Source organism: Erythrolamprus reginae, chromosome 5 (assembly GCF_031021105.1).
Source record: "Erythrolamprus reginae isolate rEryReg1 chromosome 5, rEryReg1.hap1, whole genome shotgun sequence".
NCBI classification, from domain to species: Eukaryota; Metazoa; Chordata; class Lepidosauria; order Squamata; family Dipsadidae; genus Erythrolamprus; species Erythrolamprus reginae.
Window position 1 is genome coordinate 12,600,469 of NC_091954.1, and position 17,834 is coordinate 12,618,302.

At 41.7% G+C, this 17,834-nt stretch overlaps 1 protein-coding gene across 2 annotated transcripts in view; it reads right to left on the bottom strand.

Annotated features, from left to right (window-relative positions):
* ANK3 (ankyrin 3) overlaps positions 1 to 17,834 on the bottom strand; it is a 460,069-nt gene that overhangs the window by 211,301 nt on the left and 230,934 nt on the right. For both annotated transcript variants that reach the window (XM_070752072.1, XM_070752071.1), the window contains 2 exons: positions 9,792 to 9,893; positions 6,810 to 6,908 (listed from right to left, as the gene is read on the bottom strand). In XM_070752072.1, coding sequence (XP_070608173.1) covers positions 6,810 to 6,908; positions 9,792 to 9,893 — 201 coding nt within the window. The remainder of the gene's footprint in view (positions 1 to 6,809; positions 6,909 to 9,791; positions 9,894 to 17,834) is intronic.

Here is a 17,834-nt window from a genome sequence, read left to right on the forward strand (position 1 = left end):
TAATAATAATAATAATAATAATAACAAAACAACAATTATTATTATTATTATCAGTAGTGGTAGTAGTAGTAGTAGTAGTAGTAGTAGTATTAGTAGGAGTAGGAGTAGGAGTAGTATTTATTAGACTTATATGCCGCTCCTCTCCAGAGACTCAGAAATAGAATGCACTAGATAATTTGGGCAACTTTATCTGTCTGTCTGTCTGTCTAATCTATCTATCTATCTATCTATCTATCTATCTATCTATCTATCTATCTATCTACTATCTATCTATCTATCTATCTATCTATCATCTATCTATCTATCTATCTATCTATCAATCATCTATCTATCTATCATTTATCTATCTATCTATCTATCTATCTATCTATCTATCATTTATCTATCTATCTATCTATCTATCATTTATCTATCTATCTATCTATCTATCTATCTATCATTTATCTATCTATCATCTATCATCTATCTATCTATCATTTATCTATCTATCTATCTATCTATCTATCTATCTATCTCTATCTATCATCTATCTATCTATCTATCTATCTATCTATCTATCTATCATCTATCTATCTATCTATCTATCTATCATCTATCTATCTATCATTTATCTATCTATCTATCTATCTATCATTTATCTATCTATCTATCTATCATTTATCTATCTATCTATCATCTATCATCTATCTATCTATCATTTATCTATCATTTATCTATCTATCTATCTATCTATCTATCTATCTATCTATCTACTATCTATCTATCCTATCATCTATCTATCTATCTATCTATCTATCATCTATCTATCTATCATTTATCTATCTATCTATCTATCATCTATCTATCTATCATTTATCTATCTATCTATCTATCTCTATCTATCTATCTCTATCTATCATCTATCTGTCTATCTATCTATCTATCTATCTATCATCTATCTATCTATCATCTATCTATCTATCATTTATCTATCTATCTATCTATCTATCTATCATCTATCTATCTATCTATCTATCATCTATCTATCTATCTATCTCTATCTATCATCTATCTATCTATCTATCATTTATCTATCTATCTATCATCTATCACCTATCTATCTATCATTTATCTATCATTTATCTATCTATCTATCTATCTATCTATCTATCTACTATCTATCTATCTATCTATCTATCATCTATCTATCTATCTATCTATCTATCTATCTATCTATCTATCTATCATCTATCTATCTATCATTTATCTATCTATCTATCTATCATCTATCTATCTATCATTTATCTATCTATCTATCTATCTATCTCTATCTATCATCTATCTATCTATCTATCTATCATCTATCTATCTATCATCTATCTATCTATCATTTATCTATCTATCTATCTATCTATCTATCATCTATCTATCTATCATCTATCTATCTATCTCTATCTATCTATCATCTATCTATCTATCTATCTATCTATCTATCTATCTATCTATCTGTCTATCTGTGTCTATCTATCTATCTATCTATCTATCTATCATCTACCTACCTACCTACCTACCTACCTATCTATCATCTATCATCTATCTGTCTATCTCTATCTATCATCTATCTGTCTATCTATCTATCTATCTATCTATCTATCTATCTATCATCTATCTATCTATCTATCTATCTATCTATCTATCATCTATCATCTATCTATCTATCTATCCATCTATCATCTATCTACCTATCATCTATCTATCTATCTATCTATCTATCTATCTATCTATCTATCTATCTATCTATCTATCTATCTATCTAAATTTATAGTCCGCCCTTCTCCAACCAGACTCAGGGTTCCCATGCAGTTAATTCTCAGGATATAAATTCTTAACTTTGGTGAGCTGTGGAAACTGGGATCTGAAAAGCGCCCAGCATTTGCAAACTGTGGCAGGGGTGGGTTAGCATTTAGCAAAAGCAATAGCATTTATACTTATATACCGCTTCGTAGTGCTTTTACAGCCCTCTCTAAGCGGTTTACAGAATCCCCCAAAATCTGGGTCCTCAATTTACCCACTTCGGAAGGATGGAAGGCTGAGTCAACCTTGAGCTGAGATTTGAACTGTTGAACTACAGCTAGCAGTTAGCTGAAGTAGCCTGCAGTGCTGTACTCTAAACCAGTGTTTCTCAACTTCGGCAACTTAAAGATATTTGGACTTCAACTCCCAGAATTCCCCAGCCAGCATTTTCTGGCTGGGGAATTCTGGGAGTTGAAGTCCAGATATCTTCAAGTTGCCAAGGTTGGGAAACACTGCTCTAAACACTGCACCACCAAGGAGGTCCTCCCGGTTTGGACTGGATCCTGCTGGTGATGTCACAATGACAACACAGATCCAGTTCAGTGGGTGCCAATCTGTGGGCGTTGTCATTCCCCCTCCCCCCAAATTTTTTACTGTTTGGGAGTTTTTTCCCTCTGCTGCTGCGTGAAAAAGGGCCCTCTGGGTTTATACTTACCTTTATTTCTTCTCCCGAAGCACAGCTGATCAGTTCCTCAGCTGTGTTTGGGGCTGATTATAGCTACTGAGCATGCACAGAAGCAGAATTACACAAAGGGGAAACTTTTGTAATCCACCTCTGTTGTCAGGCATGGGGGAATTGAGACATCTCCCCCAGGCCTATATAGTTTATGTATGGTATGCTTGGGTGCATGTCTTTTTTAAATAATGGGTTTTTAGATATTTTTAAATATGAGATTTGTTATTGTACTTATAACAAGATATTTTTAAATATGAGATTTGTTATTGTACACTGTTTGTATTGCTGTGAACTGCCCCGAGTCTACGGAGAGGGGCGGCATACAAATCTAATAAATAATGATAATGATAATGATAACAACAACAAAACTTGTGTGCATGTGTGCATGCATGCCAGTATAGCATGTCAACACACAAAAAGCCATTGCGATGCAAATCGGTGGCAAAAGTAAGTGGAACCCACCCCTGCCCTGTGGGCACCCTTAGTGGGCAAACAGCAGCATCAGCAGCATGGTAAGATACTGTGATGGAAATGACACAGGCGCTATGCCACCTGTGCCATAGGTTCACCATCACTGTCTTAGACCATCCATTTCTGTGAAGAAATACTTGTGTAGTGGTACCTCTACTTAAGAACTGAGTGTTCAAGATTGTTTTGCCTCTTCTTAAGAACCATTTTCTACTTAAGAACCCGAGCCCGGAAAAATTTCCCAGGAAATTTGAGAGCGGCACCAAGGTCCGGCTAGTTTCCTGCCATTCCCCCTTTAAAACCTTGCTGTTCTGCTCGGGTCGTATGTGACCCGAAGCCAAGTTTGAGTCCCTGTAAAAAAATTTCCCTGCATATCTGAAACTTGAAATTTCATGACTTTTCATCATTTCAGGGGTTCTCTCTATGAGAATTTTTTTTGGGGGGTGGGGGGTTTCTTTCTTGCTGAAAAACAAAAAGTCACACTTGTTCTGCTCGTGTCAATTTATATTTTTTAAGGCTACAAATCTCTAAGGAATTTTCCCCCAAAATGTTTGATATACTAAATTGAACAATCCTGAACATAAGAAAAATATAAATGAACTGAAAAAAATGATTCTTATTTGTTTATTTTTGCCTCAAAAGGGCCACCTCCCCCCCCTCGGCCTTGCTTTGTGCCATTATGTTCACTTTTTATATATATTTGGTTAGAAATATTTGGAATATCCTTTTGAAAATCAAGTACATTGTAGCCAGAGAACTAATTTTATGAAAGAAATCCATTTTACTAAAAACAAGTATGTAAGTTTGAAATTAACAGCATAATTTTTATATAAATTGAAATAATTGAACACGGGGGAGGCATACTTTTATGTGCAAAATAAACCAATATGCATCAATTTTTCCAGTTCAATCTTCATATCTTTATGTTCAGAAATGTTCAAGCTACCAATCCCACACCAACTTTAGTAAAATAGAATGCATTTTGCAGGCAAACTGCAAATTCACAAAAATGGGGGGGAGGCACATTTATGTGCAAAATAAACCAATAAGGATCAATTTTTCCAGTTCAATTTTCATTCCATTGTGTGCAGAAATGTTCAAACTTGTTTCCAGGTGAAAAAAGCTTTCAAAAAGACCAAATATAAGTACCTAAAATGATCAATTTGCAGTCCGGGTCAAATAGACCCGGGAACATAAGATTAGGGAGTTTTTTCGAAAAGTACAGCAGGGTTAATCCCGGCCATCTGGGACTTTTCTGGGCTGCCAGAAGAGTCTTTTGATGGCGCTTAGGGAGGCTTTGGCAGTACAGAGCGAACGAAGCATTTTCCTTTCTCTGGGCGCTTGGAGAGGAAATAAACCTCTGCTGGCGCCCAGAGAAAAGAAACACTCCCTTCGCTCTGGGCAGCGTCTGTCCTCCTCCTCTTCTTCCTCCTCCTCCTCCCACCCAAATTCCGAGCTTTTATTTCTTTCCTAATGGGTTTGCATGCATTATTTGCTTTTACATTGATTCCTATGGGGAAAATTGCTTCTACTTACAAACATTCCTACTTAAGAACCTGGTCACGGAATGAATTAAGTTCTTAGGTAGAGGTACCACTGTATATTTAATTTCCCCCTTTTGCATTCTGATATTGACGCTGTGCGTTGCACTCATCCTGTTTCTCTTCTAGCGTGGGCTATTAGCTCTGCCTCTCCTGCCGCCCTCCACCAACCCTGGAGCTGCCGAGCCCAGGCACAGGTCTGCAGGTGTGCTGCTGCTGCAGAAGAACCGTGCCAGCCCTTCCTCGGAGACCTTGAAGGAGAATGAAAACGGCAACTCTGCAGAAACACAGCCGAGCGCTGGAGAGTCCGTTACTATGGAACAACCGAGCCACAGGGAAGCTCAAACCATTTAGGAGTGTGTGAAATGTTTCAAACGGCCTGACTGGAGGTTTTGTGGTGCTGAAATATTATTTCACTGAAAGAGTAGTAGATCCTTGGAACAAACTTCCAGCAGACGTGGTTGGTAAATCCACAGTAACTGAATTTAAACATGCCTGGGATAAACATATTTCCATTGTAAGATAAAATACAGGAAATAGTATAAGGGCAGACTAGATGGACCATGAGGTCTTTTTCTGCCGTCAGTCTTCTATGTTTCTATGTTTCTGACTCTGACACTTGATGGAACCCATGGCCAAATTATCTTCCCTTCCTCCTGGTAATAAGCTCTTTGCAATCCAGATGTTGTAAATATTGGATTGCTGCTCTTGAATACATTGGTGCTGGACAGTAATGGTTTGCAGCCAGTAACGGGCAGCCAACATTTTTACTGCCACACTGCGGGTGTGGCTTATTTTGTGGGTGTGGCTTAATGGTCATGTGACTGGGTAGGAGTGGCTTGTCGGCTATGTGATCAGGTGGCTTGAACGATCATCATTGTTCAAGTGAACTGTTAAGTCCTCGACTTACAACCTTACCAGTGTCGCTCGCTGGGGTAACAATTTGCTTTGGGTTTCCTGCGCTCTCCTTCCTGGGCTGCCCCCCTCGCCTCAGGCTGGGTAGCTAGGTGAACGGGTGCTACCAGAAGCATAAATGCTGCCAGCGCCGCTTCCACCCACACCTTCTATTTGGACCTTAGGTGGGAGGTGGCCGCGGGAGGCTGGAGGGGAGCCGGGCAGGAGAGAGGGAAGCTCATCCGAGGCCAGGAAGGAGGAAAGAGGAAAAAAGCAAGGAGCGCAGACGCAGCAGCAGCAGCAGCAGGGGGAAAACAGGAGAGCCGAGCCGAGACAAGTAATCCAGGAAGTGACAGCTGCCGATCACCTGGAGCTGTGCACACATCTTCATTTCTTCCGGTGGAACTACGTTCTAACCTATCCTGCCTGCTGCCCACCCCTGATTGTAGCCGGTACAGCTTGAATGGGGTTCTGGTAGCAGAAATTGAGATGCACAAACATCTCCAAGCCCCCGACATGTCCACGCAACGCAAAGTGAATTGCACTTCTGCGCATGTGCAATGAGCAAAATCTTGCATGAAGATGCTCGCGTGCAAGAGATTTCACCAATTTTTGCTGGTTTTTTGTTTCTGCGCATGCACAGAAGCAAAGAAATTGGCAAAAATTGGCAAAATCTCATGCGCGTGAGCAGCCTTGCATGAGATTTCACTTGCTGCGCATGCGCAGAAGCCAAATCTTCAGTGATGGGTGTGTGCGCCCACCAGGCACGCACACACCTGCGGTGGTCCCAGAAGGCGTACCGGTAATGCTCGGTGAGTGGAACCTACGCCTGATGCTGGCCAACGACACAGCTGCCCTTACAAAGCCTTTCCAGGCCTAGTGGCGGTCCAATTCAAGGTCTTTGGGATGCAAAACTGCTTAGCTGGGATCTGGGTTTTGGGCTCAGGGTATTGTAGGGATTGTGGGAATAGTAAGCCCACTGTGTGACTGTGGCTTTTCAGCAAAGCATGTTAGGACAACGGTGGTATTTTATCCATCTAATTCAGAGGTCTTCAAACTCAGCCACTTTAAGATTTGTGGACTTCAACTCCCAGAATTCTCCAGCCAGTTGTGCTGTGCTGGCTGGAGAATTCTGGGAGTTGAAGTCCACAAGTCTTAAAGTGGCCAAGTTTGAAGACCTCTGATCTGGTTCTTCGTAATCGCAGATATTATAGGAAGCAGACTTCAGCTGAAATGAGACAGATTCATCTATTGACCAGCCTTTGTTTACTTCCGGTCCCTGAAACAACTGTCCCCAAAACAGTTTCCCTTTTCTCTGCACCCCCAACCCACCCCCTCTACCTCTCAGCTAAAGGCTCAAGGCCTTTAGGGGAAAGTTTCCAATACCAGCTCCAGACCTTGGTTGCTGCGTCCACACTGGCGCCTCTCTGGATCAGCTCCGACACAACCTCTATGTGGCCTTCTTTGGAAGCGAGATGGAGAGCGTTCAGCCCATTCTGATAAAAAGGAAAAGGGGAGGGGAGAGATTGATGCAGGGCGCTCGGAACAACAAGAGATAAACTCAAGAGGCCTAAAGGTCACATTCCCGCATGGCGAGAGCTTGAGGGAAAGGAGGGAATGGGAGGAAAGGGAGGGAGGGGAGGGGAGGGAGGGAGGGAGAGAAGAGAGGGGAGGGGAAGAAGGGAAGGCAGTAAAGAGGGAGGGGAGGAGGAGAGGGGAGGGAAGGGGAGAGAGATGGAGAAGGAAAGGATGGAAGGAAGGAAGGAAGGAAGGAAAGAGAGGGGAGGGAGGGAGAGAAGGGAGGGGAGGGGAAGAAGGGAAGGCAGTAAAGAGGGAGGGGAGGAGGAGAGGGGAGGGAAGGGGAGAGAGATGGAGAAGGAAAGGATGGAAGGAAGGAAGGAAGGAAGGAAGGAAGGAAGGAAGGAATGGCATCTCTTTGTAATTCATTACTTATTCCCTTCGCAATTCAATGAATCATCAGTCTAACAGAAAAAAGAAGTACAGTTATCCTTATGTTTTACCTAAATAACATATTGCACATACATGATAGTCAGCAACCTCTTTCCATCCAATGTATTGAAGAGAGAACTTCCCTATGTTGGCAGAGAATTATGGTAGTTATCCATTTTGGGGCATCACTGATGGGTGCCATGCCCAGGGAGGCCACAGGGCAACTTCCTCCCATCCCCCGCAAAACCACAAACTTAAGGGCTGTTTCATTTCCAAATGAGAGTTTCGCCTTATAGGTGCCAATGAAACGGGACCCCCATGCCCCCATTGTGTGGCAGCCCCTCAAGTATTGGAAGATTGCTATCATGTCTCCCTTGGTCCTTCTCTTTGCTAGACTGGCCTTGCTCAGTTCCTGCAACCTCTCTTTATATGTTTTAGTTTCCAGTCCCCTTATCATCTTGGTTGCTCTCTTCTGCATTTTCTCTAGAGCTTCAATGTCTTTTTTGTAGTGTGGTGACCAAAACTGGATACAGTACTCTAGGTGTGATCTAACTAAGGCTTTATTCTATTCTATTCTATAGTCTAGTCTATTTTATTCTATTCTATTCTAGTCTATTCTAGTCTAGTCTATCTATAGTCTATTCTATTCTATTCTATTCTAGTCTAGTCTATTTTATTCTATTTTATTCTATTCTATTCTAGTCTAGTCTAGTCTATTTTATTTTATTCTATCCTATCCTATTCTATGAGTGGTATTAGTACCTCCCTGGTCCTAGACAGTATCCCTCTGTTAATGCAATTTAGGGTTGCATTGCCTTTTTTGACTGCCGATGTTGCAGCATCACCCAAAAAAGCTAATAAAATCCTTGCTTCTATAAATAGAGACAGAGAATTAAAATAACGGGAAGTATTAGTACCACTTTATAAAGCCCCAGTAAGACCCTGCCTAGAGTACTGCATCCAGTTCCAATTCCTTCCTTCCTTCCTTCCTTCCTTCCTTCCTCTCTCTCTCTCTTTCCTTCTCTCTCTCCTTCTCTCTCTCTTTCTCTCATTCTCTCTCTCTCCTCTCTCTCTCTCTCCTTCTCTCTCTTTCTCTCTCTCCTTCTCTCTCTCTTTTTCTCTCTCTCTCCTTCTCTCTCTCTTTCTATCTCTCCTTCTCTCTCTCGCTCTCCTTCTCTCTCTCGCTCTCTCTTTCTCTTTCTCTCTTTCTCTCCTTCTCTCTCTCTTTCTCTCTCTCTCTCCTTCTCTCTCTCTTTCTCCCCCATTCGCCTTTTTAGGAGAAACTAATAATTTTTGTCCAGTAACTATATTATTAATAGTAGTAATAGCAGCAGCAACAACAACAACAACAATGTAATAATAATAATACCCAGCAGATATGAAATACGTTTTTTTAAACTGCTTAAGCGAACCTCAAGCCCTCTAAATCAGTGTTTTTCAACCAGTGTGCCGGGGCACACTAGTGTGCCGCGAGACATGGTCAGGTGTGCCGCGAAGCTCAGCAAAAGAGAGAGCGAGAAAGAAAGCAAGAGAGAGAGAAAGAAAGAGAAAGAAAGCAAGAGCGAGAGAGAAAGAAAGAAAGAGAAAGAAAGCAAGAGAGAGAGAGAAAGAAAGAGAAAGAAAGCAAGAGAGAGAGAAAGAAAGAGAAAGAAAGAAAGAGAGAGAGAGAAAGAAAGAGAAAGAAAGCAAGAGAGAGAGAGAAAGAAAGAGAAAGAAAGCAAGAGAGAGAGAGAGAGAGAGAAAGAGATAGAAAGCAAGAGAGAGAGAGAGAAAGAAAGAAAGAGAAAGAAAGAAAGAGAAAGAAAGAAAGCAAGAGAGAGAGAAAGAAAGAGAAAGAAAGCAAGAGAGAGAGAGAAAGAGGGAGAGAGAAAGAAAGAGAAAGAAAGCAAGAGAGAGAGAGAGAAAGAGAAAGAGAGAGAAAGAAAGAAAGAAAGAAAGAAAGAGAGAAAGAAAAAGAAAGAAAGAGAGAGAGAAAGAAAGCAAGAGAGAGAGAGAGAAAGAGAGGCAGGGAAGGAGGGAGAGATAGAAAGAGAGCAAAAAAGAGAGGAAGGAAGAGAGAAAGAGGGATGGAGAGAGAGAGGAAGGAAGGAAGAGAGAGAAAGAGGGAGAGAAATAGAGCAAAAGGGAGGGAGAGAGAGAGAGAATTTTTTTGTCCAAATTTTTTTAGCCCCCCCAGGTCCCCCCCCCCCCGCTCAAGGTGCCCCATTATTTTGTATATGTAAAAAATGTGCCGCAGCTCAAAAAAGGTTGAAAATCACTGCTCTAAATGGTCTGGATTGCAACTCCCATACTCCTCAGCCAGCCTTGCTAGAAGAACATTGAGCTTAACCTGGAGGAGGCTGTTCTGAACACTTGGATAGACGCTCTCGAGACACAAACACAGGCTAGTGGTAAAAGCAAAATATGTGCGGGTGAAATATTTCTACAACCTGATTACAAATGTTGATGTCCACTCCACTCTTTAAGTAGTCAAGAGCTTTTTCTAAGTTGCCGGCTCGCGCCGCTCGTAGGTAGCTTGCATTGGTGTCAGACTGGAAGAGAAAGAAAAAAAAGAAGAGAAAATAAAGTGTTTGGAAACCAAGCAGGAGCTGCAATGTGAATTTTGTGACGTGGAACATTTATAGAATTGACCATTATACCCCAATCCTATACACTTCAGGCTGAAGCCATCGTTTTGAGTTAGAGACTTTGGCCTGCCACAAGTATTATTATTATTATTATTATTATTATTATTATTATTATTATTATTATTATTATTTTATTATTCTTTATTGGATTTGTATGCCGCCCCTCGCCGTGGACTCAGGGCGGCTAACAACAGTGACAAAAACAGAATGTAAAAATCCAATACTAAAACAGCTAAAAACCCTTGTTATAAAACCAATCATACATACAAACATACCATGCATAAATTGTAGAGGCCTAGGGGGAAAGATTATCTTAGTTCCCCCATGCCTGATGGCAGAGGTGGGTTTTGAGGAGCTTACAAAAGGCAAGGAGGGTGGGGGCTATTGTAGTCTCTGGGGGGAGTTGGTTCCAGAGGGCCGGGGCCGCCACAGAGAAGGCTCTTCCCCTGGGTCCCGCCAACTGACATTGTTTAGTTGACGGGACCCGGAGAAGGCCAACTCTGTGGGACCTAACTGGTCGCTGGGATTCGTGCGGCAGAAGGCGGTCCCTGAGATAATCTGGCCCAGTGCCATGAAGGCTGTATAGGTCAGTGTTTTTCAACCAGTGTGCCGTGGCACACTACTGTGCCGCGAGACATGGTCAGGTGTGCCGCAAAGCTCAGAGAGAAAGAAAGAAAGAGAGAGAGAAAGAAAGTAAGAGAGAGAGAAAGAAAGAGAGAGAAAGAACGAGAGAAAGAGAGAGAAAGAGAACAAGAGAGAGAAAAAGAAAGCAAGAGAGAGAAAACAAGAGAAAGAAAGAGAGAGAGCAAGAGAGAGAGAGCAAGAGAGAGAAAGCAAGCAAGAGAGAGATAGAAAGAGGGAGGGAAGGAGAGAGAGAGAAAGACATAGAGGGAGGTAGGGAGGGAGAGAGAGAGAAAAAGAGCAAAAAAGAGAGGAAGGAAGGAAGAGAAAGAAAGAGGGATGGAGAGAGAGAGAAAGAAAGAGGAAGGAAGGGAGAGAAAGAGGGAGGGAGAAAGAAATAGAGTGAAGGGGAGGAAGAGAGAGAGAGAGAATTTTTTTGTCCAAACTGTTTTTAGCCCCCCCCCCCCCGCTCGATGTGCCCCAGGGTTTCGTAAATGTAAAAAATGTGCCGCGGCTCAAAAAAGGTTGAAAATCACTGGTATAGGTCATAACCAACACTTTGAATTGTGACCGGAAACTGATCGGCAACTAATGCAGCATAGTAGCATGGTATTGTGGGAACTGGGGAGGGGTGGATGCATGAGAGGGAAAAATACTAGCCACAACTAATATATGTTTTTTGAGTGGAAAAATAAAAAAATCTTAATCCCTCCCCAAAAAATTCTTTTTAGAAGATTCAAGGTCATCCTTTGTTCAGCACCAGCTGGAAGTACAGGGGAGGCTCATGGAACCTTAGTGGTCCATGTGATGAACTTGTGGATATGGGGACAAGGGATGAATCATAACCTGGGTGGAGAGCTGCAGGAAAAGTTAGTATCGGGATGACTACAGTTCGTAAGCAACTGTAGGAAAGAGGGCCGGAAAAGGTGGGGAGAAGCCTCTGTGGGGCCTCTCTAGGAATCTCCTGGGAGGAAAGAGGGCCGGAAAAGGTGGGGAGAAGCCTCTGTGGGGCCTCTCTAGGAATCTCCTGGGAGGAAAGAGGGCCGGAAAAGGTGGGGAGAAGCCTCTGTGGGGCCTCTCTAGGAATCTCCTGGGAGGAAAGAGGGCTGGAAAAGGCGGGGAGAAGCCTCTGTGAGGCCTCTCTAGGAATCTCCTGGGAGGAAAGAGGGCCGGAAAAGGCGGGGAGAAGCTTCTGTGGGGCCTCTCTAGGAATCTCCTGGGAGGAAAGAGGGCCGGAAAAGGCGGGGAGAAGCCTCTGTGAGGCCTCTCTAGGAATCTCCTGGGAGGAAAGAGGGCCGTAAAAGGCGGGGAGAAGCCTCTGTGGGGCCTCTCTAGGAATCTCCTGGGAGGAAAGAGAGCCGTAAAAGGCGGGGAGAAGCCTCTGTGGGGCCTCTCTTAGAATCCCCTGGGCATTCATAAGTTCACCAGCATGTCTACCGTCCCTGTCCTAATGTTCCATTTCATTTGTTTTCTTTTATTTAAATAGAATTTATTAATTTCCAGTCTCTTTTGCAAAAAACAATAATACAATAATACAATAAATGATTCTGCATTGTTACATCACTGCATCGTCATTTATTTATTTATTTATTTTAATTTGGACATATTGTACTGATGTTACATTATTGCAATCGCTAAAATACTTTTCTATATGCATATTTACATGTTATGCTTCTATTTTAACTCTTTATTTTTACTTTTGTTTTTCTATGCTCAATCCAATGGTACCATTTATTCCATATTTCAAACTACTTACAGTATTTGTATTCTTTTTTATGCAATGTTTATATTTTTGTCTATTATGTTACAGACGCTTGACAAAATAAATAAATATTAAATAAATAAAATAAAGGACTTTGCTATTGAGGATCTCATGATCAGCCAATCTCTGGAGCCCAAATAAATATTGTTGACCATCGCCAGAACACAGAAATCAAAACCTTATACTTTTCTTCCAAATAATAAAACAAAATACTATTCCATATACTGTATGACTGGAGTAATTGTTGTGTTAATTTCAACATTCAGCAGGATTGCTATTGTACTAGATTTACAAAAGAGTGCTGGGGTTACTGTTTAGCTCACTGGTTCATTTTAACATTGTTGTGCAGGGAAATCTCTAGCACAATCACATTGTTCTCAACACAGACACATTCTGGCTCCGGTCCTAGCATCGAGCTCATTTTGATTTCCCTGTCGAACAGGAGCAATAACATAGAACATAGAAACATAGAAGTGTGACGGCAGAAAAAGACCTCATGGTCCATCTAGTCTGCCCTTATACTATTTTCTGTATTTTATCTTAGGATGGATATATGTTTATCCCAGGCATGTTTAAATTCAGTTACTGTGGATTTATCTACCACATCTGCTGGAAGTTTGTTCCAAGGATCTACTACTCTTTCAGTAAAATAATATTTTCTCATGTTGCTTTTGATCTTTCCCCCAACTAACTTCAGATTGTGTCCCCTTGTTCTTGTGTTCACTTTCCTATTAAAAACACTTCCCTCCTGGACCTTATTTAACCCTTTAATATATTTAAATGTTTCGATCATGTCCCCCCTTTTCCTTCTGTCCTCCAGACTATACAGATTGAGTATAGTATACAGATTGAGTATACAATTTATGTATGGTATGCTTGTGTGTATGTCTGCTTAAAAAATGGGGTTTCTTAACTACTTTAAATTTTAAATTGTAAATTATTAGATTTGTTATGAATTGTTTTATTATGTTGTGAGCCGTCCCGAGTCTACGGAAAGGGGTGGCATATAAATCTAATAAATAAATAAATAAAATGTGTGAGTGCCCACACCCATAATTCAATGCTTGGGGAGGGAGAAAACAGCTTCTCCCACCCCCTGGAGGTCCTCTGGAGGTCGGAAACGGACTGTTTCCCAACTTCTGGTGGGCCCAGTAGGCTTGTATTTCGCCCTTGCTAGGCTCCAAAGGCTTCCCTGGAGCCAGAGGACGATAAAAACACCCTCGACCATCCTCCCCCTTGTCGCGGTTTGTAAGTGATCAGTGTCCGTTAGAACATTAACCCTGTGGAGGCAATGAATAGAAGCCTTTCGTCATTTGTTCAAAACAAGATTTCTTTTATTATAAAAGTAGAAAAATGAAACATGTCTCGAAGGACAACACAACAAATATGTCTTCACGTGATAGAGGTAAAACGAGAAAGGAGTTTTAGGAGGAAGAAGAAGGAAGTGATGTTAGATTTGGCAGGATATTACATCATAATAGGAGGTTCTTATTAAGGCACACAAAGTTAACTCTTTAATTACTAAATGTCTCTGGGGCTGGCAATATTCAGCGTGACACCCCTGAGGCTGTCTGGAGGCCAAAAACGCCCCCCAAAGCCTCGTGCGAGCCAAAATTCAGCTGGCCAGCACACACATGGAGATTGGAGATGCGTGCCAGCAGATATGGCTCCGCATGCTACCTGTGCCATAGGTTCGCCATCACTGTCTTAAACCATCCATTTCTGTGAAGAAATACTTGTATAATGGTACCTCTACTTAAGAACCAGGTGTTCAAGATTGTTTTGCCTCTTCTTAAGAACCATTTTCTACTTAAGAACCCGAGCCCGGAAAAATTTCCCAGGAAATTTGACAGCGGCACGAAGGCCCGGCTAGTTTGATTTGATTTGATTTATTGGATTTGTATGCCACCCCTCTCCGGAGACTCGGGGCGACTAACAACAATAATAGAACAGTATACACAATAATCCAATAGTAAAAACAATTAAAAACCCATTAAAGTAAAAACCAAACATACATTCAGACATACCATGCATAAAATTGTAAAGGCCTAGGGGGAAAGAATATCTCAGTTCCCCCATGCCTGTCGGCAAAGGTGGGTTTTAAGTAGCTTACGAAAGGCAAGGAGGGTGGGGGCAATTCTAATCTCTGGGGGTAGTTGGTTCCAGAGGGCTGAGGCCGCCACAAAGAAGGCTCTTCCCCTGGGTCCCGCCAAGCGGCATTGTTTAGTTGACAGGACCCGGAGAAGACCCACTCTGTGGGACCTAACTGGTCGCTGGGATTCGTGCAGCAGAAGGCGGTCCCTGAGATAATCTGGTCCGGTGCCCTGAAGGGCTTTATAGGTCAGTTTCCTGCCATTCCCCCTTTAATCCCGGCCATCTCAGACTTTTCTGGGCTGCCAGAGGAGCCTTTTGGTGGCGCTTAAGGAGGCTTTGGCAATGCAGAGCGAATGAAGCATTCTCCTTTCTCTGGGCGCTTGGAGAGGCGCTTGTTCATCAGAGGTGGGCTTCACATTCTGTAACAACTGGTTTGCCATCTACACATTAATGCGACGTCAAAAACACAGCAATATTTTATTTTATTTGACAATAATAATAATAATAATAATAATAATAATAATAATAAAAAAAAAAAAATCGAGCTGCAACGACTCTGGCATAAGCCAGTGAAAGTGGTCCCAGTGGTACTTGACACACTGGGCGCAGTGCCAAAGGATCTCAGCAGACATTTGAAAACCATCGGAATTGACAAAATCTCCATCTGTCAATTGCAAAAGGCCGCTTTACTGGGATCAGCAAACATGATTCGCCGCTACACCACGCAGTCGTAGGTGCTTGGGAAGCGCCCGACTGGTGATGAAATAAGAAATCCAGCATAGTGATCTCGTTTGCTGTGTTGTATAGACATCATCATCATCACCATCATCATTTATTAGATTTGTATGCCGCCCAATGCCGAAGAACTCAGGGTGGTTTACAACAATATAAATTACCATATAGAATTACAAATAACATAGAAGAAACATAGAAATATAGAAGATTCATGGCAGAAAAAAGACCTCATGGTCCATCTAGTCTGCCCTTATACTATTTCCTGTATTTTATCTTAGGATGGATCTATGTTTATCCCAGGCATGTTTAAATTCAGTGACTCTGGATTTACCAACCACGTCTGCTGGAAGTTTGTTCCAAGGATCTACTACTCTTTCAGTAAAATAATATTTTTTCTCATGTTGCTTCTGATCTTTCCCCCGACTAACCTCAGATTGTGTCCCCTTGTTCTTGTGTTCACTTTCCTATTGAAAACACATCCTTCCTGGACCTTATATAACCCTTTAACACATTTAAATGTTTCGATCATGCCCACCCCTGATGCTAAGTCAATACAAACAACTTATTTATCAAGCAGTTACAGGAATGTAATAGTGCCAAGTGGTTATCCTGTGGCCAAGTTCTCCAGGTTATACCATGCTTTTCCATGCTACATAAGGCTGTATTGTCTAGATTTGTTCCACCTGCAAAAGGCAGGGTCGATAGAGATATTTCAATGGCTTAAGGTTCCCCTAAGGCAGTGATGGGTGATGCCCCAAACAGAACATGTGCGCAGGTGTGCATGTGCCAGAAACCTGAAGATGAGCTGGCTGATGTGCCTGCGTGCATTGGCCATCTGCTCTTCAGATTTTGGGCACTGGCCAACTGATTTTTGCATATGCAGGAGGACCAGAAACCTGGACAGTGCACACAATCTCACCAGCCAGCTGGTCTTCAGGTTTCCAGCACTCTGGCATGCGCAAAGACCATCTGGTTGGTGCACATTCACTTCGGAAACCAAAAGAGCAACTGGCGATGACTCAAGTGCCCACAGAGAGGACTCTATGTGCCACCTCTAGCACGCCTGCCATAGGTTCGCCATCATGGGTCTAAGGTTTAAAAGAAGGGTGTTGGAGGCACCCAATGAGTAACTGGGAGACTGGGAGTTCTAGTCCCACCATGAGGACAGAAGCAGGTGGGAGTCTTCGGAGAGGGGCGGCATACAAATCTAATATATTATTATTATTATTATTATTATTATTATTATTATTATTATTATTATTATTATTATTACTACTATTACTATTACTATTACTATTACTATTACTATTACTATTACTATTACTATTACTATTACTATTACTATTACTATTACTATTACTATTACTATTACTATTATTATTATTATTATTATTATTATTATTATTATTATTATTATTATTATTATTATTATTATTATGGACTCTGCACCCTACAAAAAAGGAAGCCAGAAAAAACTACAGTGGGACCTCTACCTAAGAATGCCTCTATTTAAGAATTTTTCTAGTTAAGAACCGGGTGTTCAAGATTTTTTTGCCTCTTCTTAAGAACCATTTTCTACTTAAGAACCCTGAGCCTGGAAAAATTTCCCAGGAAATTTCGGAACGGCACGAAGGCCCGGCCAGTTTCCTGCCATTCCCCCTGGGTTTCTCTCTCTGGCGCAGTGTATGGTAGGCAACCCGGCACGAATCTACAGAGAGGGGCAGCATACAAATCTAATAAATAATAATAATAATAATAATAATAATAATAATAATAATAATAATAATAACAACAACCTCGTGCCAGGTGTATATAAAACGCGTGCTTCTCCTCGCCGCCCCTTTTTTTTTTAAGCCTTAAAGTTTTGGATTTTTTGTTATTTCCCTCACCTCACCTTTTTCCATCAGCAGCGACTGTCCTCCTCCTCTTCTTCCTCCTCCTCCTCCCACCCAAATTCCAAGCTTTTATTTCTTTCCTAATGGGTTTGAACACATTATTTGCTTTTACATTGATTCCTATGGAAAAAATTGCTTCTACTTACAAACTTTTCTACTCAAGAACCTGGTCACGGAACGAATTAAGTTCTTAAGTAGAGGTACCACTGTACTTCCACATTTTAGTAGCAGCTAGGATAGCTTTCGCTCAAAAATGGAAAGACTTTGAGACCCCAAAAGAAACAGATACAGTGGAACCCCGACATAAGAGCTGCTCTACTTAAGAGCAACTCGAGATAAGAGCTGGGAGGGGAGAGATATTTTTGTTCTACTTACAAGCCCAAATTCGAGATACAAGCGCCAAGGAGCTGTCTCCTGAAGCCAAACGCTAACTTCCGCGTTCGGCTTCAGGAGACAGCTGCGAAGCGGCGCGCATGTTTTAAAAGGTTGCAGCCGGCCTGGGGGGCTCGGGGGGGTGCTTGCAGCTTTCTTTCTTGCTCTTTTTCTTTCTCTCTTTTACCTTCCCTTCCTCTATTTCTTCTTTTCTTTCTCCTTCCCACCTTCTTCCCTCCCTCCCTCCCTTCACTCATTCCTCTCTTACTCTCCCCTTTCATAAGTTTCCTTGCTTCCTTCCTCTGTTCCTGTCCCTTCCCCCTTTCTTTCTTTCTTTCTTGCTTGCTCTTTTTCTTTCTCTCTTTT